At 40.6% G+C, this 22037-nt stretch overlaps 2 protein-coding genes across 2 annotated transcripts in view; one reads left to right on the top strand and one right to left on the bottom strand.

Moving 5' to 3' along the window:
* Window positions 1–8531, bottom strand: part of dnah1 (dynein, axonemal, heavy chain 1) — a 30187-nt gene extending 21656 nt beyond the window's left edge. Inside the window, exons 1-17 of the mRNA XM_063475015.1 lie at window positions 8446–8531; window positions 6333–6453; window positions 6176–6224; window positions 5854–6037; window positions 5496–5634; window positions 5239–5371; window positions 4591–4755; window positions 4227–4482; window positions 3983–4140; window positions 3661–3872; window positions 2795–3093; window positions 2502–2652; window positions 1244–1440; window positions 866–1088; window positions 578–697; window positions 405–487; window positions 172–313 (exon numbers count right to left, since the gene is read on the bottom strand). Of these exons, the coding sequence (XP_063331085.1) occupies window positions 172–313; window positions 405–487; window positions 578–697; window positions 866–1088; window positions 1244–1440; window positions 2502–2652; window positions 2795–3093; window positions 3661–3872; window positions 3983–4140; window positions 4227–4482; window positions 4591–4755; window positions 5239–5371; window positions 5496–5634; window positions 5854–6037; window positions 6176–6224; window positions 6333–6453; window positions 8446–8531 (2718 nt within the window). The remainder of the gene's footprint in view (window positions 1–171; window positions 314–404; window positions 488–577; window positions 698–865; window positions 1089–1243; window positions 1441–2501; window positions 2653–2794; window positions 3094–3660; window positions 3873–3982; window positions 4141–4226; window positions 4483–4590; window positions 4756–5238; window positions 5372–5495; window positions 5635–5853; window positions 6038–6175; window positions 6225–6332; window positions 6454–8445) is intronic.
* Window positions 8532–16520: 7989 nt separating this feature from the next.
* si:dkey-202e22.2 (netrin-4) lies at window positions 16521–21987 on the top strand. The gene is made up of 10 exons (XM_063474639.1): window positions 16521–17028; window positions 17517–18007; window positions 18084–18404; window positions 18652–18778; window positions 19228–19416; window positions 19581–19797; window positions 19881–20008; window positions 20101–20169; window positions 20284–20454; window positions 21255–21987. The coding sequence occupies exons 1-10, from the start codon at window positions 16950–16952 to the stop codon at window positions 21389–21391; spliced, it is 1929 nt and encodes a 642-aa protein (XP_063330709.1). The 5' UTR covers window positions 16521–16949; the 3' UTR covers window positions 21392–21987.
* The last annotated feature ends 50 nt before the right edge of the window (window positions 21988–22037 follow it).

Raw genomic sequence — 22037 nt, 5'->3', positions numbered from 1 at the left:
ACCCCCTTTGAAGACGCTCTTGGCGACATTTGGTATAAAAAAAACCTCAGTTTTAACAGGAAGAAACCTCCAGCTAAAAGTCTGTGAAGGTTCTCAGTCATCCAGGTCATCATAGTCTAAGGAGCTTGGAAAGAAAAGCTAAAAGTAAAAAATATAGTCGATTGAGTCGACCTGTAGATTAGCTAAATGCTCCTCAAAGTTGCTCTGCTCAGTTAGATGGCTCTTGCGGAAGCACTCCTCATCCTCCAAGTGCTGGGTGGCTACTGGTTCCATTTGGTTGATTATCTTTTGTGGCCATTCAATGGCTCTCCACCTGCACAGATAAGTCACTATAAATCTCACAAAGTCTCCTACAAGGTCTCTAAAACAAGTTCCCTTTTAACTAACAATAATCATACACATACTTTTTGTTGACATCATTGTTGGGAAGAGAGTGGAAAAATTCTTCTATGAGCTCGTAGTCTGACAAGGTCTTGGCAAGACGTTCCTGTTTGCAGATTAGAAAAAGAAGGATGGATTCATAAAGTAATTCTTAATTTAATATGTACTACAGAAACACCCACTTCACCCATTCGACCTTGTAACTCTCAAGCTGTTCTGGGATTTGTTTCATCCACTGCCTCTTTTCACTCAGTTCCTCGATGCCAAAGGGTTTCTCATGTAGCTTTCTGTTAATAATTTCACATTCTTCACATGCCTACACATAAAAAAATAACCAAAATTTAAGAGAAAAACAAGAAAAATTTCATTTCAAGCTGAATTTAATGTAGGATATCTTTAAAAATAAACGAATAAATAAATAAATAAATAACAATTAAAGTTATTATTGTTCATGTTCTCAATAGAAGAAAATATTTAGCCTTACCTGGTCAACCTGAATACGTAGCTTCAGAGCAAGGTGGTCTAGTAGTGCCGTGGCTAACTCCTTTCTCTTTTCTGAGAGAGACTTGCGTACCCCGTTAACACAAACATGAAATGGACCAATCACTAGGGAGGATGGCAAGGACTGTTCAATTATTCCCTTTTCTTTGAGATGCTGCTGCACCTCTTTTTTCAGTTCTTGGGATGTCATTTCTGCATCACAAGATCTGGTAGCCAAATGATGGGGACATGAGAGAAACAAAGAAACAAGAAAAGCACGAGTTCATTCAGTAAGGAACACATTCTAAATAGGCCACATATCCAACAGACCCACATCTCACACTTGTGAAAAGTGGGCACGTCACTTCAAACACAGACTTACGTGAGAATGTAAGCTTGTATGTCCAAATTGTGCAGCTCTAAGTACTTCTCATACTCAGCAGCATAAGCCCTGAGAGGTATTGTTGCTTGTATTAGAACATCACGGATCTTCTCCCTCAGCTCGGTTATTTGTGGTTCCTCCAAATGCACTGACTCAAGTAAAGGCTCCCCAACCATAAATAACTTCTGCAACACAAACTGGTACAGGCACATGCAAAACTATTCAAATATCAGTGTCACTTTCAAAATTCATCATTATAAGAGTATATACCCCCCATTTCTTTGAATTTTACTTCCAAGGAGCCAGACCTTCTGATTTTCCAAAGTAGTCTTGAGCAATAGTTATCCAGGCTTTCTGAAGGTCTTTCAAAGTTCTTTGGACATTGGCTGCTTTTTATTTATTTATTTATATATTTATTTTTTATTTTACAAATTTTCAGTGTTAGTACTTATTTTCAGAGAACAATTCAAATATAAAAACGGTGCCTAACTCAAAGGCTGCAAAGATCCACTTTTAAATTGTATCTTTAGGCATTTATTGTCACAAGTCAAATCAATGAAAAGTTGGACAAAAGAAAAAACGGTAGGCTTAAAACTCTATCTACAGCAGATAAACAGTATCTGAAGGTCATGTAATGTAGAAATAGGTAAAAATACAACAAAGATCTGACACAGAACCTGAGAAATATATCTGGCTCTTGAGTTAATCCATCTAGCTTCATCAGAAATGGTCTAAGTTGAAGGGTGGCTGTCAAGTAACCAACCTTATGGAAGGGAAACAGGGAGAAAAGGCTGAGGCATGCTGAATTATACAAGAACTGGACTGAAAATCAGTGACAACAGGTCATATGGAGTGAGTGTCCATCTGTAAGACACAGTGGAGGCTCTGTCATGAAACGAAAGGCAGCCCACATCCAAGGAGCTTTGAATGTCCTTGAAGAAGCCTGAAAAACTAATCCTGAACACTACTTAAAAAACATTGCAAGAATGCTTTTCTAAGAGAGCGCAGACTGTGCAGGAGAATCAAGGTGGTCATAGTAAATACTAATCTTTGAGCTCCTTAGAACTACACAAATTCTCTGTTTTTGTCTTATATACTTTAATTCCATCTATGCTTGAATGTTTCTGTCCCATTTTTCCTAGTAAAATTTGACAAAAAGAGAGACTACTTAAACCTTTTTTTCAAAGTAGTGTATTTTGAAGCCTCATTGCATTCTCATTTGTAATGTATGCTGTATTACTCAGGAGATTTGATTTACCCTATTAAGCAGAGGAACACTACGTGTGCAAATAATGCTGTTATCAAACAGGTTCACTGTAGATGCTGAAAAATTCTCCAAGGGGGTGTTGTAATGAACCCCACTCTCATCCAGAACCAGGTCCACCAGGAAAATAGGATTCTTCTTTGGCCTAGACATGGATAATTGTTATATTGCAGACATAAATAATTATTATTTTAAGTATCGTAATCAGTTATATTTAATTCATTATTACAAAGCCCACAAAATAGGAAAAGGAAAAGAGAAAGTTGTGCAAATGCATTTTATCGTACTTGTAGTGGCTAGTGATTAGGTCATTCCCCCAGACGAAGTCCTGAGGACACATCAGGACATTGTGGCAGGCATCCATCACGACCTTGGTCAGGCTGACCAATGAGTTCTTCACAAGGACGCGGAGGGAGTCCTGCATGTTGTAATGCACCAGATTGAGGAGTTTAGACAGCTTGGAAACCTTGTAAGTCTCCCAGCAAGTCTCGTTTATGTTGTATGTTCCCTTGCCCATATTCGCAAGGTTGTACCGGATGCTGTTGCACAGTGTGCTGGTCCAGTTCTCTCTAAGAAACAGGGTTATCTGGATAAGGAAGAAGAGGTTAGATTAAGATCTTTATATTGGTAAACTTGTAGTTACAAAATGAATAATCTCCTATGAGCTTATTAAATAACTACATTGAGTGTTGTAATGAGTTTGCCGGCGCAAACTCATTTCTGGTGTAAAAACAAAGTACTGTTGAAATTTGAAAAGATCACACAGTGGCAAAATTGCATGTAAGAAGTGAAAAGTCTGAGATTATTGTGACTAACTCTGTTGCATATGGATGTCTGGGAGTTTTTTTCTTAAGGCCCAAAACACAGAGAATATCTAAATCAAGTATGCAAACAGATTTACTAACACTTGCAACTCACTATTTATTGCTATTTGTGCCAATATTTAACATTGAATCTGAAACTTTTTTGCACTTGATAGTGAAATGAACTGTCTGTGCTTTGTAAACAGCACAACTTTTGTAAATTACCCATAAAAATGACCACAGCTATCAGCACTATTTGGGGACTGCACTCACAGGCTAATTTGCCCTATTTAGTAAACCTGGCCGGTAAACACAGGTTTTTACCTGATACTCTCTCGGTGCAACAGTACCTGAGTATGTGTCTGAGACTGGTCAAGTTCAAATTGATCCAATGGAAGTGGTTTACCCAACATCAAGTTGAACAGCCTCATGTTTTCTACTTTTTTGCACTCATGCCACATTTCAGAAAGCACACAGATCAGCTCTGGCCTAGTTCGCATGGACTTGAAAATAAATGCAGCTCGATTCCCCTCATAGGCAGAGTAAGGAACCAGAACACATCCTGCATAGATAAAACACAACAGTGTTTTGATTCTGAAGGTGTTAGCAGATGCTACATTTCCTTAATTATGACCTGAGTGACCAGGAAGTGCATAATGCTAAATATCTTACCTTGTGAGGGCACATATTCAGGGTCCTTCTGTGGCAGGGTGATATGTGAAAGGTCTTCAGGGCAGCTCATCACTACTTTGTCAAAAATCAAGCGGTTCATTGTACGGTCATAATCCAGTCTGACCTCCTTCTCCAAGCCTGCAACACATGTCTCTAAACTGCACACACAATATTGCATTTATCCATGCTGTTAGTTAGTAAAAAAGCAGATCATACAGAATTAATAAGACAGGATATCACTCACTTTTTCAGCTTAAGGCCAGGAGCTGAGAGGGCACGTTGTTTGATACTCTGGAGACTGTCAGTATTGAGAGACGGTGTTTTCCTGCAGATGGGCATGCAGTCCACTGAAAAGTGGTAGAAAATAAGTGCCTCTGTTTCCTCTCTGTAGCGCAGGGCAAACCGTACCCGCTCAACAAAGACACGTGGGTCTTCAGCACAGAATAACAGTCTGATCTTGGGTATCCAGTACTTACTGCCTGCTATTAAAGAGTCTGTTTCTATGCAGAAAGCGGGTGACAGATCAATGACATGGTCAGTAACAGCAGAGAGAGAGATGAAGAGACAACACTCTAGAGTTACAACAGTTTAAAGACATTGAAACCAACCAGGGGATTTACTCTGCTTATGCTCTTCATTTATATCAGGACTTTCTTTTTTGTCTGTCTGGTGGACCTTCTCTACCAGATACTGACATTTCTCTTTACAGTAATCAAGAATTCCAACTAAATGCCAGCTGTACTTCAGAGGTGGGCTTGCGCTTGCAGACTCATCTGCAAAAGAACAGAAAAGAGGGATTTAATAACACATTACTACATTTATTTCTAAATTCACTGGTGTCTGTGTTGTATTGTTGTATGGCCACTTATAAATTGCTTCTCATTACCTTTGAATGAATATCTTAAATTAATCCAAAAAAAGGATTAAAAGGAAGAAAAAGTGCCAAAAAACTTGAGCACTACACATTGTTGAACTGCAGTTTACAGATAAAGACACAATCGGTAATGATCGCGTCCCCATCCGCGCTTATTAATAAATATTATTTATTATGGCATTAATAATTATGGCATAATAAATATCCTAAGTATCATTTGTAACAAACTAAACACCATTTAAAAAACCGGCTGAAGATTCACTGATTCACTGATTTTAAATTGACCTTTGCCTACATAGATCTACAGACATTAGGAGGCCAAGCTCCAACCAGGCGCAGCACCCAATACAGCAGCTACATGTACATATCTATGACACTTTACCATTTGCAATTTCATCATCTGTAGGTAGCAGGGCTTTTCCAGGAATAGGTTTTCGATCAGGCGATCCTTCGGCATTGCCCAAAGCAAGCCAGTCTTCTGGAGTCCGACAGTCATATTCTTCATTGTCAAACAGCTCAATAAAAAACATGGAAAAGTTTGGTGTATATAACATTATATATAAATATGGAAAGTATTGCAATGAGAAAAAAAAAGTCTAAAAAGAGGGACTTGATTGGACAGTTGTGTAACAGGCTCACCTCCAGTGGGAGGAACAGCGAAATAGGACCGTCTGGTATGGTGTTATTTTTCAATGGTCTTGGCAATAAGAGATCAGAATCTATGCTCTTTTCTGCCAGGAGCTCTTCAACATGTAAATGTAAGTATTCCCTTCGACATCTGTTAGCAACACAGTATAAAAAATGCAGTTATTTCACAGCAGTACTTTGAGATAAAACAACTTACTGACTCTACTAAAAGCTGCTGTACAATAAAGGAAAAATGAGCATGTATTGCACACTATATGAGACGTGACCACTGAATCTGGTCTTACAGTATTCAAAATAACCATGACTACAGCCGCAGATGCCATGTGTAGTACACAAAAATAGTACACACCTCTCTATCGCTAATTTGCGGGGGATGGAGCCAGGACGAGTTTTGTAGGGTATTTGGACTTTGGGTTTATCTCCACCCCGGCAAAAGTATGGATTCTCCGAGAAGAATGAATTATGTTGTACATGTGGTACAAGGCAATCCTCAGCTGCCCATCTGGGCCGATGAGGTGGAGTCTTGGCGACTGCTTTTGAAGTAAACAGAAGTCAGATTTTACAGATAGCACAAAATGTTTTGGAATTTTTTTTTCTAGGAGATTTAAAACAAAAAAATCAATGCAACAATAAAATATCAGATGTCTAAAATGTCATAAAGCACTACTCACCCTCCCGTGAGTTATGACCAAATGTCAGCATGGACTGAGGCTCTGACACCTGCTGGGCATTAGGTGTACAAGCCGCATACACATAAGCAATTACTCAAGAGTTTCTCATTAGAGCAACAACAATCAGTCATTTTAGAGGAATCAGAGAAGCTTTTACCTGGAATTTTAATGTAGAGATTGTCTCAGAGAATATTCCCCTCTGATCTCTCATAGAGCCTTTACCCACTTTGAAGACATTGTATTTCTGACGAGTTGAAGGCTTGGGCTCTGGAGGATCTCTGGGTGGATGAGGTACCCCGGAACCAGGAAATCCTGTGTTCTCACTCTTTCAAGCAGGATTTTTAAAAAATGTATGTGTGAGCAATGACAGCTGGGTTTAGTCACCTACTTCTTCAATGATATGATTTAACGAATATTAAATGTCGGGTGATTAAAATGTGTATGAAAAGTTGAAGCTTTATATGTTGCACATATAAGTTTATACACGCGTTACTAAAGTGGATAATAGTACAAAATGTAAAAGGGAAACTAGACATTACTTAACGCTGAATACACGACGTACGTTAAACGTATGTTTTGCCCGACTTCAGCTGGAGGTAGTCTTTTAACCGACAGGGTGTTAAACATACGCCGGGTGCTTAGCCTTAGCATTCAGCCTTTGTGATTGGCTTCGCTGAACACAATTAACGAGTAGCATTTGGTAATTTAACTCTGTAAGCAAAAGGGGAAAAAATAAGTACGACATACCATATTTTTTAATTCAGTTGCAAGCTGTTACAGGTCTTTTGTGTGTCCACCACATAGCTGAAGCTGAACTGTAGAAAATCTTAGTTTCTAAGTGGAAGTACTGTTAGACGCGGCAACGGTTGTCATGGGGACGAAGATGATAGTAGATAGTAGTGGAGAAACAGCTGTCCTCTCCCAGCTGTAGCTGTAGGCAAGGTTGTTACACTTTTTTTATTTCAACCATCACAACCTAGAAAGTATTTGTGCGGACATTTTGAAACAAAGTACTCTTATTTATCCCCTTGTTGTCTCTTGTTTCCAAACCATCTCAATGTAGGACAAACACAGTATTTGTGTGGGACAAAGTGGGATACCTTCCAACAATGCTGGGTGGTAGTCAGATATATTTGAATGTAACTTTTCCAACGCAAAGTAAATAAGAATAAAGGGAAACTGAAGTCTGTTCTTTATATACTCTCAGATTCTCTGTTATTTCAGCTATTCTGCATGGCAACAGTCTTTGGGATGTGTCTACAAGTTGGCAAATCTTTTTGAGCCATATTTGACAACTTAAGCAGTGTTTAGCCTATTATGTCAAACATACTGTGCCACTTTACGCTATTTTTTAACACTATATTCTCTCCTGTGACACACTGAAAAAATTATTTCTCAGTATATACTGCTGCTTCATTTTCTTTGCGGTAGTTTTCATCATATTCAGCAAAATCTGCAAAGCTTTATGTAACTTTAGACTGGTTATCCTTTATTTCCCTATAATAAAAAGCCTTCCCTTCACATGTGTTGGGTAAAATCCAGATTTTAGAAAAGCGCAGGACCTGTCGAGCCAGTCAGAATGTGGGACAATGTCTCAAGATGTGGGCCAGGGGGACAAGAAATAAAAATACTGAGTAGTTGCGATGTGAAGGTGAATTGTGACAATAATAGTGCAGAATTTAAAAAATGAGCCCACGTTACAAAAATATGCATCTGTAACCAGTGTGTTATGGATACACCAACACATTGACATCTTTCAGATCACAAAGCACTCAGCAATTCCCATAATATATTTGTCATGATCCTGGGTCTTTTGACCCAGCGTTTTGTGTTTTCTATTATTATGATGTATTTTGGTTCTGGTTTTCTATTTCTTTGGTTGTTGGTTCTGTTCTTCCTCAGTTTAGTGTTTAGTCATTTCTGCCTGTGTATTCCCATGTCAAGTCCGCGTTTCTTAGTCTCTGTCTTTGCATGTGTGAGTTCCTGTTTTTTTTGTAGGTCTGTGTCTCCCGTCAGTGTTTCTAGTTTCACCTCCCCTTGTCTCGTTATGTCCAATTACTCCCAGCCATGCCTCCCTCCTGTTTCCCATTCCCTGATTGCCCTGTGTGTATTTAAGCCCTGTGTTTTCGCATGTGTGTTGCTGGTTCGTCTGCGTATCTCCCTCCGTCGTCCTGTGTGGTTTCCCTATGTTTTCTGCGTCTCCCTGCATCTCTGTTTCATGTCTCTAGATTTCAGGTTTGTTTTGCTTAGCTTTTCCCAGTTTAGGTTACTCTTTGGTTTTGCTTTTGTCCACCACGTTCCTGTTTTGTTCGCCCTTCATGTAATAAAGCTCGCTCACTTCTGAAGCAGTCTGCATCTTGGGTCCTTAATAACTCACACACGGCTTGCCCTGGCAACCCGTGACAATATTAGGTTAAAGGAAGTACAATGTTAATTTTCCCCTATAATTTATTTTCTTTCTTTCTATGTTGTGAACAAAAAGACTATCAGTTATCCATTTAATCTAACCTGCAGTGGCGACAGATGCATGTATGTCTTCCAGGTATGAGTCTCTTCCTGGGTCAGAACTAGCAATAGAGTACACATCTGCTACCCTTTCTTTAGGTTTCCAAAAGTCTCACATATTACAGAAGTTGTTTGTGGCTGATATAATGGAGAGAAGGAAGGTAGATGTGTTTTATGTGCAGAAGACCAGGTGAACGGGGAGCAAAGCCAGGAGCTTTGGATGCGGATTCCAATTGTGTAAGAGAAAGTTAAGAAAGAGTAGGGGTAATCTTGAAGGAAGAGTACGTGAAGGGTTTTGAGGAAGTGATGATATAGGATTGTAAGTTTGAAGCTTAAAATTGAAGATATAATCTTGAATATTTGAATGCCCCACATCTTGGATATTAGTTAGAAGAGAGAGAGGAATTCTAAAGTAAGTTGGATGAAGCGAGTGTGTCTAGAAATGTGGAAGGACAGATAGTGGTGGAAGGAGGAACATAGGGTGGCATAAGGGAAGCGTTTTGTGTATCCTCTGTACAGAGGAAAGAAGAAAAAGGAGATTGGTAGTGAAATGAAGAAGAGTAGAAAAGCAAGAGAGATGAAGGAATTAGAGTACTGAAAGGTGAGGTTTATGGCAAAGAAAGACGTGGCAAAGGTAAGGCCTTACTGTGAGTTGTATGTGAGGTTGGACACCGAGGCAGGAGAAGAGGATTAGACTTGGTTTTTCTTGGCTAGACTGAGGGATCGAGCTGGAAAGGCTCTGCTTTTCTGGCTGCTCTTAAAGAAAAAAGACCAAAAAAGAAAATGCTGCTTCTAGTAATAACATTGAATGTAATGTCTGTGATGATAACATAATGGAATGCAACTGGAGCACACACTCCCCTGACCCTAAATGTTCAATCTTCTCCTCTCACGGTGTAGGAGGTCAGTGTCTTGTTGTAGGTTTGTGAGGTGATCTAAGTTACTGTACCCAGCTCCTTTGAGGTACTGGTCGAGTAAAGACTTACTGACTTGATATGGGTCCTATCGATGTTGTAATTCTGTGCCACACATATCTATCATTTAGGATGGGCTTGCTTAAATGTTTAGCTAGGAGTCTTTTTCTTCACTGTCCTAGACTGAAAAGAGCTCCAAAATGATGATCTCACACAAAGAGGACATGAAAATAAAAAACTTCCCTAAGGAGCTAAACAACCCACATCTAATGACATTATCATATCAGAGTGCTCTCAGCGCTTAAATCATCCTGACCACAGCAGTTTATTAATGATTAACACATGCCAGAGCTATTGATTACATCAGCGAGGAGATCCGGCCGATAGAGGTTCCAAAGAAACCCACACAAGAACCACAAGTCTCTGATGAGGTGGTGGTCCTCGAAACAGAGTTGCCTATCAAAGTCTGGCTGACAGTACTGTAGCCATCTTTGGAGCCAGGAGCCCGCCATGGAAATGGGACTTGATTGGACAGATGTGGCCAGCAACTCTCGATGAGTGGAACTGATTAAACTCTAAAAAGCTTTGTTACAGCCTTGATCCACCCTGTATTCCTCGTTCTCTCCCAGGAGGCCTCCCTGCTAACTCCAGCAGCCTAGGAGCAGAAGACTGACAAAAGAGATCAGCTGTTAAAAGGACATGAAGATGAGTCACTTACATAATCACCAGCAGGTATAATCTGTCCTCATCTCTGCCACCTCCCTACTACACTAACAGTGCTGTCATGTTGGGAGCACTGTGCCTTTGCCAGTATACTTACTATTTTACCCTAATGACATCAGCATGGGCTGCTAACTTTAGCTCCTCCTGTAGGCCAGATGTTGGTTGATAGGATCAAACACCACTTATTCCTCCTTCACTGCCTCATTGTTGGGCAGTCCAGGAAGGCCTTAATGGTTGCACAAATTCCCACATACCTCTTTTCTTATGGAGAAACCACAAATCCAACCACAAAAGTGGGCACACACCCCTGTTAGAGTGTGATTTATTTATTAATTTTTTTCACATTTGCACACTTCAGTGGAAATATACAAAACTATGCTATACACTCCCAGGGAGCATCGTTAAATGTCCTGAGAGTATGGATAACAAATGCTTGTAAGGGATTATATATATTTGCACATTTAGACTCTGGAGCTCAAACCCCTGGAAACACAGTGAGAATAATTTACACCTAGAACAAACACCCCGTTTCGAAGCCCTTTTTCTTATTTAAAGGGCATCTGATCTGGAAGATAACACCACAGTGGTCAATGAATGTCACGAGTGTCAGTTGATAAATGAAAAAGACGCACCACGAGGGCAGCAAATGTCACATTAACATGGCCGCGCTTTGTGCCTCTGCATTTTATGAGGGCAAAGCCGATACGAGCCACACATGCATGACGCGGTACCCGTGCAGATTTCATTTTTGACATTGCCTGCTCCTATGAGTTACTGTTGTTTAACGGTGACCTTTGCACTCGGCTATGCATTGAAGTTGCCATCATGAGTTGGATGACTCACAGGTGGACTTGGTATGCCAGTAAAAACACTTTTAATGAGTTGAGAAGGGCCTCAAAGCAACAAAGCGGCCCAGAGCCTGCAACTTATGTCCTGGGACCTGAAGCAGCTGCATTTGATTTTTCATTTTCCCCATTTCTAAGCATGACTTCTGAAGGGGGACAGAGTAAAAATACTCAAAGCTAAAAATCCATTTGGGTTTATTTAAGCACAAGCATTAATTTTGTAACTGTTGCAGCTAACTTATCCCAAACTCCTAGAATTAGTGTTAATCACGTAACCCTGCTTCATTATGCTGCTTTCTTCATTTCGCTGTTTGCTATTTATGTCACATTTTCATGCCAAAGTATTTTTCTTTGAATTTACTGAAGCTGTTTGAAACATGTGTTTTATCTAACTGGGTGTGTAAATCTGAGCTGGAAGAACAAGAAGGCAGTGAATTGAATCCACAGCACATGTAGTGTGTTATTGTTGTAGAAAACCAGTGTGTGTGTGAGTGGGTGGGCAAAGTAAAAGGTTATCAAGTGACTGTGTCAGTGCTTGCATGCATGTGTTCATGCATATGTTCATGTGTCGGAGTGAAAGTGTGTTTATGCGAGTCACAAACATAAGGAAATAGTGAGTTTCTTAGTTGATTATCATAAACAGATATACCAAAAAAACAAAAAAACAAAACAAAATCAGAGACAAAAGATTAAGTGGACAGTATTTGGAATGTGTACTTTCATGTGTGTATGTGTACAGTATACAGTTTCATCTATTAATAAGCCATCAACTTTCAACTGGTGCATTCCCAGCATGCTTGTTTAGAATCAGTAACGAATAGGAGGAAGAAAGCAGAATTATTCTTAAATTTCCTTTTTTTTAAAGTATTTGCCAAATGCTGTCAAACAGAGCACAGGTTTTTTTAGCACAGCTTTTCCAAATATCCTGGTTTTATTTTGGATGATTACATTATTTCACTTTTCACACAGAAACAAAAGTTGCCAGGGTTAAAATCATTAGCACACCCAGTGCTAATCATCAGTTCTGTGTCCTTTTTGCTGGATTACAGCCTGCAGCGGTTTGCTGTAGTTTTCAGCAAGTCTCACACACTCCTCCTGAGCTGTCCTTTCTTTCTGTAAATTAAAGGCAGCATCTTTGCGGTCAAAAAACTCTTGTTTATTTAATTTGATCAAATGATGTGCTTCCAATATGCTTTCTTAAGGTTGTCCTTAGCATACTTTAGTCTGGCTTGAAGGTGTAACTTCTGCAGAATTGGAGGTCACCCATTACTGAGTTCTCTCTATGGTTCTCTGACTTGGCTAAGTCATTCACTAGTGTTTGGCAGTTGTTTTGGGATCTTAAGACACATTTCAAAACTGACAAGAGATGAAATCTTTTGAAATCCTTTGCCTCCTACCTTTATCAGTCTTGTTCTGCACTGTGTGGCACTCTTTGAATTTCTTGATGATACTTGGAAACGCTGTGATAACTTTGTATATCCACCTCCTGCTTTGTGAGCATCAGCAAATCTTTTTTTCCCTTTTTTTTAAAGTGATTTCTTTTGTTTTTGGCATGATTATTTCTTAAATGACAGCTTAAACCTTTGGTGATGTTTTTATACTGTGTGTAAATTCAAGAAAACCCTCAGTTTAAACTTGATTTGAGCATCACAAAGTTAAAGCACATCACTGCACAGCAGCGCTTTATGCTGTGGCTCAATAAAAAGGTCAGTTTTTCAGGAAGCTAATACGACAGGCTTTGGTAATATTTGTTTGTTCTTTCTTAAATAAGTCTGTTATTGTGTCAAGCAGAAATGATTTCTGCTTCTAAGGAAAACAAGTATGTTTAGAAATGCTATGCTGAAAAATGCCTTACACTGATGAAAAAGTATTTGGAAAATTTCAAACATAAAATTTCACAGGGAGGCTAATTTTCCCATTTTCTCTGTATACAGGAACAGTTCTGGATTGTTTCAATTAAGGTTACACATATGTAAGGTTATCGCCATAACTCTTCTGTGAGCAAACACTCACAAATCCACCCATGAGTTCACAGATGCACACATTATTGTTTTGGCAGCGTGCCCCTGGGCTTCCCAGAGGACATTATTTGTCATTCTGCCTCATCTGGCGTCTATCATTTTCTGGCCTGACAACTTAATCTGTGTCATTCATTCTCTCACATCAAAGAGGCACAGTGTAATCTAAACCTATGATGCTGGAACGTAAGCATGCACATCGTCTCACACACACGCAAAGTAGATGTGCAAATGAACAACAAGTTAGCAGTCTGCCTGTAAGCTGTCTGCGCTTGATTAATGTCAATGTGCGACATGAGGACTGTTACAATAAACACCAGTAAGGATGTCTCTTTGAAAGCTTTCCACACTGGTTATCATTCTCACAGTGATAACAAATTAAAGCAATGGACCGACTTGGTCCTGCAATCCTGGGGAAATACACCTCTAATCTCTCCATTATATTTGAACCATAGATCTTTCTACTACATTTCAACTGGTGTTTTCAGTATTTAAAAGTTGTTGATTGCTAGTAGGATTTACTGGATGTACTGGGCTATCTATCCTATTTGGTTCATCTTGAAAAGCCTAGAAAAGAAAAGAAATCTGACTCAAAGTTAAAAAAATGTCAACATGCCAGTTAATTCTAACCCGAGTGCTTAACTCAAGCACACCATGGCTTTTACTGGTTGCCCCTGTGGCCAGTGGATAACGTCATATGAAATCCTACCGTGTGTTGCCATAGCAAAATGTCCACAACAAAATGGAGATGTTTTAAATTAGGCTGGAAAAAAAATGTCAAAGCAAATGAAAGCGCGATCATGTTGGCCTCTGGGCCCATGTGGAGTAAAGTCATGTAAGGAAGGAGCTTAATCCTCTTCATCCCTGGAGATACAAATGAGCTGACATGCAGATCACAAATAAAGCATGAAGGGAGAAGGAGATGCAGAAGTGTGGACTACATATCCTTGACACACACATGTATGAACAGCCTGGACAAACACTAAGGGTGGGAGGTAGGGGGTCCCTGTTCCTCTGACCCTGGCTCTCTAACCCCACCGGCCCCCATTAAGCCCTGTAAATGAGAGAAAGAGGAGCAATTAGAGGAGCAGTCATGGGGCAGATAGGAGATCCCCCTGACCCTTTCAGGCTGGTATTTGACCTCTCACAGCTGGGAGCTTTGATGAAGATACATCTTGAACATTTAGAGAATGTATTTGCTTGGAAAAAGGAGTGCAGCACATGTTAGAAACAGTGAATTGGATTAATTTCTTCTTTTCTAAATTATTTTTAAATATGTTCACACTTTACTATTCATCCTACCAACAGACATAACAAAAAACGAACAGCAGAATGATCATTTTTATTGTCAAAACATTATTTGCAAAAAATGCTGTAAAAAAAATCTCAGATGGATGTCACTTCATCTATATCTGTTGTAAATTTCTTCATTCACTCTTACCTCTTGCTTTCCACTCTAAGAGCAGCTCGTGCCTGGTGGGCCTGTACACAATAAAGCCTGAGAGGCTGGCCTACATCCACATCACACATCTCACGGTTTCTCCTTTCGTTTTACTCCAGCAGTGCACTACATGCTAAGAATAGTTTTATGGGAGATTAGGGCAATGCCATTTATGAGGGATTTGCTGTTATCTGGTAATGCTGGAAACACAGAGACACGCTGTAGTTTATGACTGCTTTAGCCCAATTTAGAGTCGGTTCTGCATTAACGGCACACATGCAGTTGATTTCACATCTTTTCACAGGTGTCCGTGTGGATTTGTGCATTTAAGGAGGACGGGTAATGGATATAGCATAGAGTCAAATCATTGCTGTGGTATAGTTGGCTCTAGCACAAGTTCTTATTGCGTCTGAGTGTTATCAATTTGAAAAAGGCTCGAAAATTGTAGGTTTGAGGTAAAAGTTTGCAGCAGAGCTATAAAACATTTTAAAGAGCAACAAGCAATCACCTCTGCAAGTAAATTGCATTTAACTGCTCATTTTGGCTTCAAGATTCAAAACACATTGGTGGGGGTCTGCACTGTTTTAATGAGTGAAGTATTTATTGCAATGCAATGGCTCCCAGTTTAAAATATCACACACAGTCAGGTGGGCTAGGAAAACTCTGTCAGTCATTTTGAGGGAGACAGATGACGCAGGCACAGATTTCTTCATGGATCCAATCCAATTTTATTTACAAAGCACTTTAAATACCCAGCACAGGACCAAAGTGCTGTACAGAAAATAAGTTAAAAACCATAGATAATGGATAATAACTTCCTATGAAATTTGGTGTTCATAGTTGACTTTGCATTAACAAATTTAAATAGATTTTTTTTATGTCCATATTGAGTAAGCTCTCTATATTTGTATTAAAGAGAAATATATTCTTAAATGTAAATAAATGATAAATAATGTATTCTCGAATATTCTAAATCCAGACATAAAGGACAGGAAATGCGCTTTCAAGGATTATTATTTATTGTAGAGGTAAAATGAAATTTAACTGTAATTTTAAAGGTAACAAAAATAATACATCATGGCTGGTCCATGCTAATCTTTCTAATTCCATTTTTTTAACTTCACACAACCAGGCAGGCAGTCCTGCAAACACTTTGTATGTCACTGGGGACGTTTATGGAAACCAATCCAATTCTGTGCGTCTATTCCGATTTTCCGAGCGCCCCTGTATTTGAAGTTAAGCCATAAAACTGAGGAGACATTGTGTTTATTGTCCCAATTTGTTGTGTGTGTGCGCGCGCCAGGAAGAGAAAATGCATCAAGCTCAGCGAAGAACTCTACAATATGTTTCCTGTGGTTGAAAATATATTTTGAAGTACCAGAACATGTGTTTATATTCCAGTGTTAAAAAGAAAAATGTCACTGTAATCTATCCAGGCAGCCGGTTTTTAAAGAAGAATTGCCCTTTTCTTGTCCTTCTCATTTGCATGAACGTTCCTTTTGTTGCCATAATGCCCATCAAGTTGCAAATAACTGCACGAAGGAGTATTCTTGGCTCCCCACTCGGATTTCTTCCCGCTACAGACTTCAAAGAGCATTATGACTTGGAATTAATGCTGCTGAAAAACAAAGGGGCAGAAGCAGATAAAGTAATTAAATAGGTCTATTAAGGTCAGTGAGGGGACATGGTTTAGCTCTTATGTGAGACTGACTCAAATTGTAATCGCAGGTCCCTTCCCTAGAGCGCACGACGCACCACAACGTGGATAAAAGATTGGCAGATTCAAGTAAAATGAGGGTGTTTTGTTTGTGTGTGCGTGTGGGTGGGTGGAGGAGATCCATAAATAGAGCCCACACTCCTCTCTGTGCATAAATGCATGGAGCTTTGGACTTGGCCGGTGCACACAGATGTCGGGTTGGATGGATATTCGTGAAAATGTTTACTTGAGTTTATTTGCATTTTAGTTGGAGCAGTATGGAGGACATGAAAGGTCACATGCAAATTAGCAATATTTCGTTTTAAATTCGCTGCCGAATAGAGACTGACTTCTCATTTGAAACGCACAGTCCGCATCTGTTCGAGAGAGCCGTCCCTGACGATGAACTGAGCCTCAGACGTCTGCACTGTTCCTGGAAGGACATCGAGGGGGAAAAAAAACACTTAGTCTTGGATTTATCTGGACACTTTGCGCATTGCGTAATTAGCCAAAGAAATGAGTTGGACTGTTAATTAGGGCACACATTATGCTGGGATCAACCTCTGTGGGGAAGCACGTGACGCACCGTGCATGTTGTAAACACAGCAGGAACGAGGACAACGCTGTCTAATATGCTCGGGACACCTCGACATCTGATGCTGGTGGCGCTCGGTTGGCTATTTTTGGTTGTGACGCGCGGCAGTGAAGCAGGTGAGGCGCATCATCCGTTTGCAGTGATGCTCTTATTTCTAAAAAATTAGCAGCGACATTGTGCCCTCTATTTCGGGTTATGTTTTAAGTCACTGAGTTATTGTAAAGGATGTACATTTCTATGACACTGAATAACTCGCTGTGTTTTTATATCTTGTCCCAAATGTAAAGCAAAAGTCACGCTCGCTCCTGATGCATTTGATAGTCTGACAGCTTTGTGTCCTTCCATTACATGTAACCCGAGTCTTAACGCTGTCCAGTCGGGGGTGGGGGGGCAGGACAGGATTCTGTGACAGCACAGCGGTCAGGCAAATTAAATATTCATGGAAAACCCAATGAGCAGCACTTTGGCTTTGTCCGCAATGCCATGTGTTGGAAAATGCACTGGCAGCACGGACATCGCCAGATCTGTATTCCTCAGTCATGGTATAAACTTTTTCCACTACTGTCTCACACTCTCACTGACTCTCATTCACCCTCTGCCTCAGTTTCTAGTTGCCTGGACCGTGCCTGTAGTCCACCCATAGGAAACCTGGCAAGTGGCAGGACCCTGTTCACCCTCTCGAACTGCTGTGGGAACAGCACATCCCAGCATCCTCTGTGTCCCCAACCTTCTGTCAGTCCTCAGGCCTGCTCTCAGGATCCTCACCCAGCTCTTCACATGACTGATGACCCTTTCTTGCATCCAGATACCTGGTGGGCATCAGGTGGAGGTAGAACCATGCGGGAGCAGCAGGATGAGATACGTTTAGACTTGGAAACAAAATTCTATCTTACTCACCTGGTTTTGGTGTTCAAGTCACCGCGCCCTGCTGCCATGGCCATTGAACGCTCAGTGGACTTTGGAAAGACGTGGGAAGCTTTAAAGGTTTTTGCGTATAATTGCAGTGTAGAATTCGGTTTGCCTGATGACTTTGATCAGCCAGGGTCACCGTGTACATCCCGCTATACTGATGCTGCACCCTGCACTGGCGGAGAGGTAGAGGATATTTGGATATAATGCATTGTGCAAATGTTTCATTCAGTGCAGTTTAAAGCTATGTTTCTCCTCCTAGGTCATCTTACGTACTCTAAACCCCAGCAGTGCTATGACACTTGACCCCTACAGTCTAGAGGCCCTCTCTCACCTGACCATCACAAATCTCCGTGTCAGACTGCTAAAGTCCCAGACCTGTAGCCCAGCTCTGACCCCCCCAGGACGCTGGACAAGCTTCACATCCTCAGTCCACACACCCCCATCCAGTTCAGAAAACTCTGCTTCAGCACCTTACGCTATTTATACTTTACTGGCAAGAGGCACCTGCCTGTGCCATGGACATGCTGAGTATTGTGTACCACACAACAATGGAAACAAGGAAACAGAGGACAGTAACATGGTGAGCGTTTTATCCTGCATGTATGTATGCTTGTATCAAAAGTAAAAAAAATAAAACACTGAAGTGAAAAAGGTACAAAAATAATTCATTACACACTCAGAATATTGGTTTAAAGAGATTAGATTAGGTCACAGTTAAAGGTCCTTTAAATTTACACTTTACATTAACAGCCTTGACATATTTTATGGTTCTTTGTACAGCAGGTATCTCTAACAAAATCAAATGTAGATGAAGATGTGTTTTCCAGGTGTTTGGTAGGTGTCTGTGTACTCACCACACAGCTGGAGATCACTGTGATGAGTGCACCCCGCTCTACAATGATCGACCTTGGAGGCCTGCCAATGGAAGCAGTGGGGAGGCCAACCCATGCCAGAGTAAGTGACCAACAGCAGCTCTGTACAGCTGTTACGTATGTGAGATGCCATTTTGCTGACAAAGGAAAATAACAGAGAGAAGATTTTAAAGCATGGGGGAAAGATGTGAATAGTTAGAGGAGGAGGTGGTGGAATGCGGGTTGTCTACTAATTGCAGAGTTGGTGGTGCAAACCCCAACTCCTCCTGGCCAAGATACTGGACCAAGCTCCGGATGGGAGGTTAGTAACATGCATGGTTATTTGTGTGTGAGTGTGAATGACTAAGACAAGAAGCAATCGTGTTCACTTGCCTAAAAAAATTAATGCAGTCCAAACCTTTTAAATTAATGTTGAATGTCTTGGTTACTTTAAATTTAAATTGGACCATGCTAAGTGTGTCACCTGTTCACTTTCTCTCATCTCTCTCATCCTTCTGATCGCTGTGACATCACACATCCTCACAACCAAAGAGTGTGAGTGTCATGGTCACGCAGCTACCTGCCACTTCTCTCAGCGGGCATGGCTTTCCTCTGGAAGACTCAGTGGGGGTGTGTGTGAGGACTGCCAGCACAACACAGCGGGGCGTAGATGCCATCGCTGTCGCTCTGGCTACCACCGCCGCCCATCCCTGCCCCTCAGCTCCCCCCACACGTGCACACGTAAGAGTCAAAAGGCAGAGGGGTGTTTTACTGTGTATTGGGTTAGCTGACATGTCTATAGCTGTTCTTAGTAAAAGAGATTCAACATAGGGGAAGCTTACAAATGCTATAGCTCCATCTGCTGGCATTTTTCTAACTGTTTTTAATTAACTTTTGTCACTCAGGCTGCTGGTGTGATCCTCAGGGTTCTTTCCCTTCTCCACCTGGAAAGGAGGGACCCTGGTGCCACCCTAGGAGTGGCCAGTGCCACTGTAAATCTGGTGTAGGGGGCACAAGCTGCAGCCACTGTCTACCTGGCTACTGGGGCTTTGGAGGGGAGGGATGCAAACCTTGCACATGCCCCCACCAATGTGATCCATTCACTGGCCAGTGTCTCCACAGGTAGATATTTTTCACTTATCAGACTAAATTTAATGGATGATAAGTAATTGGTAATAATCACATGCTTTATTCCACTTTTACAGCTACACAAATAAGCAAATGTTAAATGTGCCCATTGGTGGGAAAATACCTGATTTGGATCATTTTTTGCCAACTGAAGAAGAAACACACTTGTCTCAGGAGCTCACAGTCTCTGCTGTGCATTACACAGGTGATGTTAATCTGCATTATGATGAATAACGCTGGTTCAACCATTTTTCTCCTATGTAAATATACAGAGCATAACTCTGTTTCTATACACAGGGAAGTGTAGCTGTAAAGAGAAAAAGCTGAGAAGTGCGTCTGAGCTCTGCAAGACCAAACATGATTATGGTAAGCAACAAGAGGTCCAGCCTTCACTTGATTAAAAAAACATTACATACATCTACAGTTTGGTTTAAGGTTCAGAATGATCTCTCTGTTTTCTTTCTTTGTGGCCTGTTGCAGTCATCAAGGCCAATGTGTTGTCTGCTCATGACAAAGGCAGCCATGCTGAAGTTCATGTCAAAGTTCGCAAGGTCCTTCGATCAGGTCAGGTGGCGCTGCGCTTAGGAACCGCCAGCATCTATCCTCTGTCCTGGACCAGCCGTGGCTGCACATGCCCCATATTAAACCCAGGTAAGAAATGTTTCAAGCAAATCTTTAAAAGGCATCTGCAAAACCAACTATTATCCCCCATCAATAACAGTAAAGCAGGGATGTTAAACCTAGAAGACTCCAATACTTATACCAATACTAAGAATATGACTTATTGATATATAGAATCCGATTATGCTATTTGGCGATTAGACTCTGATGCCCCAATAACAGCAGAATGAAATCCCAGTAGTGATAGCCATTAGGGCAGGACGTCCAGAAGTCTAGACACTGATAGTGGTGGTAACGAAATGATGGAGGCTTGGATGAAGGGACTTGTGTGAGGCGGAGATGGCGAGGAGGTGGGTTGCACGAAGGAGTCCAGAAGGGAAAATGAAAGATTTAAAGTACGCAGAGGGGAGGCTGACTGGTTTGAAGAAAGATGACTGGACTACAGCAACGATGTCAGCATTGAGTTTTACAGCGGTAGGAAGTGGAAATGGTGTAATGAATAGACAAATGAGTGAATACAGATGTTCCTTACTATGCATAAGCTTCATAAACAATTAAATGACAGAAAATCTACCATTTATCACAATCTAATATAAACATTTTATAAAAATTGTTTTGTTTTTTACATTTTTAAACAAATAAATAAAATTGGCCAATTAATTAACAAAAACATTCTGCTTTATAATTACCATCTGGGCAATTCAAGCCCAAACTGTCATGCTGACAGATTTCTTTTATATGTGGCCCACTGAGTTTGAGATCCCTGCAATAAAAATACTCACGTTTTAGATTGAATCCATATACAGTATCTTTATTTTTTTCTCTCGCAGGTATGGAGTACCTGCTTGCAGGCAAAGAGGAGCCTGGAACGGGCCGTTTGCTTGTCACTATGCAGAGCGTCGTGGTTCCATGGACACCTCAAGTAGGTCTGATTGTATCAAACAGCCTGAGAAATGGATGCCGCTGATCCATATGATCTAAATATGAGGAGGAATGCAATCCAGAAGGATTTTACAAGATACTCATGAGTGAGTGACCAATTCAGATAGTGGACTGAAAATCCAGGAGTCAAACTTGTCCAGCTCGTTGAGGCTTTATAACTGAAGAGAAGCATCCAACATGTGGGCAAGAGAGTGAATGGATGTTAAAGTGGTCTGACTTAAGGTGCTGTACTTGATGTTAAAGACCTAATTTGTATAAATAGTTGATTTTATTTTTGCTTGTTTTTTCCCCTTATAGCCAGATTCATTTTGGATCTGGATAGCTACTGCAAAAATACTTTGATTTGTTAAGCTAACACATCTTCCTGTAATACTACATCTCCTTTTTTTTAAATCAGCAGAAAACCAAGTGTAAAATACTGCAATTAACATATAAACATCAGGCACTTCATCAGCTACACCTGCTCATATAGAAAATATTTCATCAGCCAATCATGTGGCTTGGACTCTGTGAATTTAGATATGCAGATAGATATGCAGGAGCATAGCAGAGAGGAAGAAAGGTGGTTCTAGTGACTCTGAACATGAGCCAGGTGTGCTGATCTGACGTGAACCCATGGATCTATAATTCAGGGGTGTACTGTGTGTGGGGGCTGATTATTGATACCTTTT

This window comes from Pelmatolapia mariae, linkage group LG5, assembly GCF_036321145.2.
Source record: "Pelmatolapia mariae isolate MD_Pm_ZW linkage group LG5, Pm_UMD_F_2, whole genome shotgun sequence".
Classification (NCBI taxonomy): domain Eukaryota; kingdom Metazoa; phylum Chordata; class Actinopteri; order Cichliformes; family Cichlidae; genus Pelmatolapia; species Pelmatolapia mariae.
This window is presented reverse-complemented; position numbering and strand designations above follow the sequence as displayed.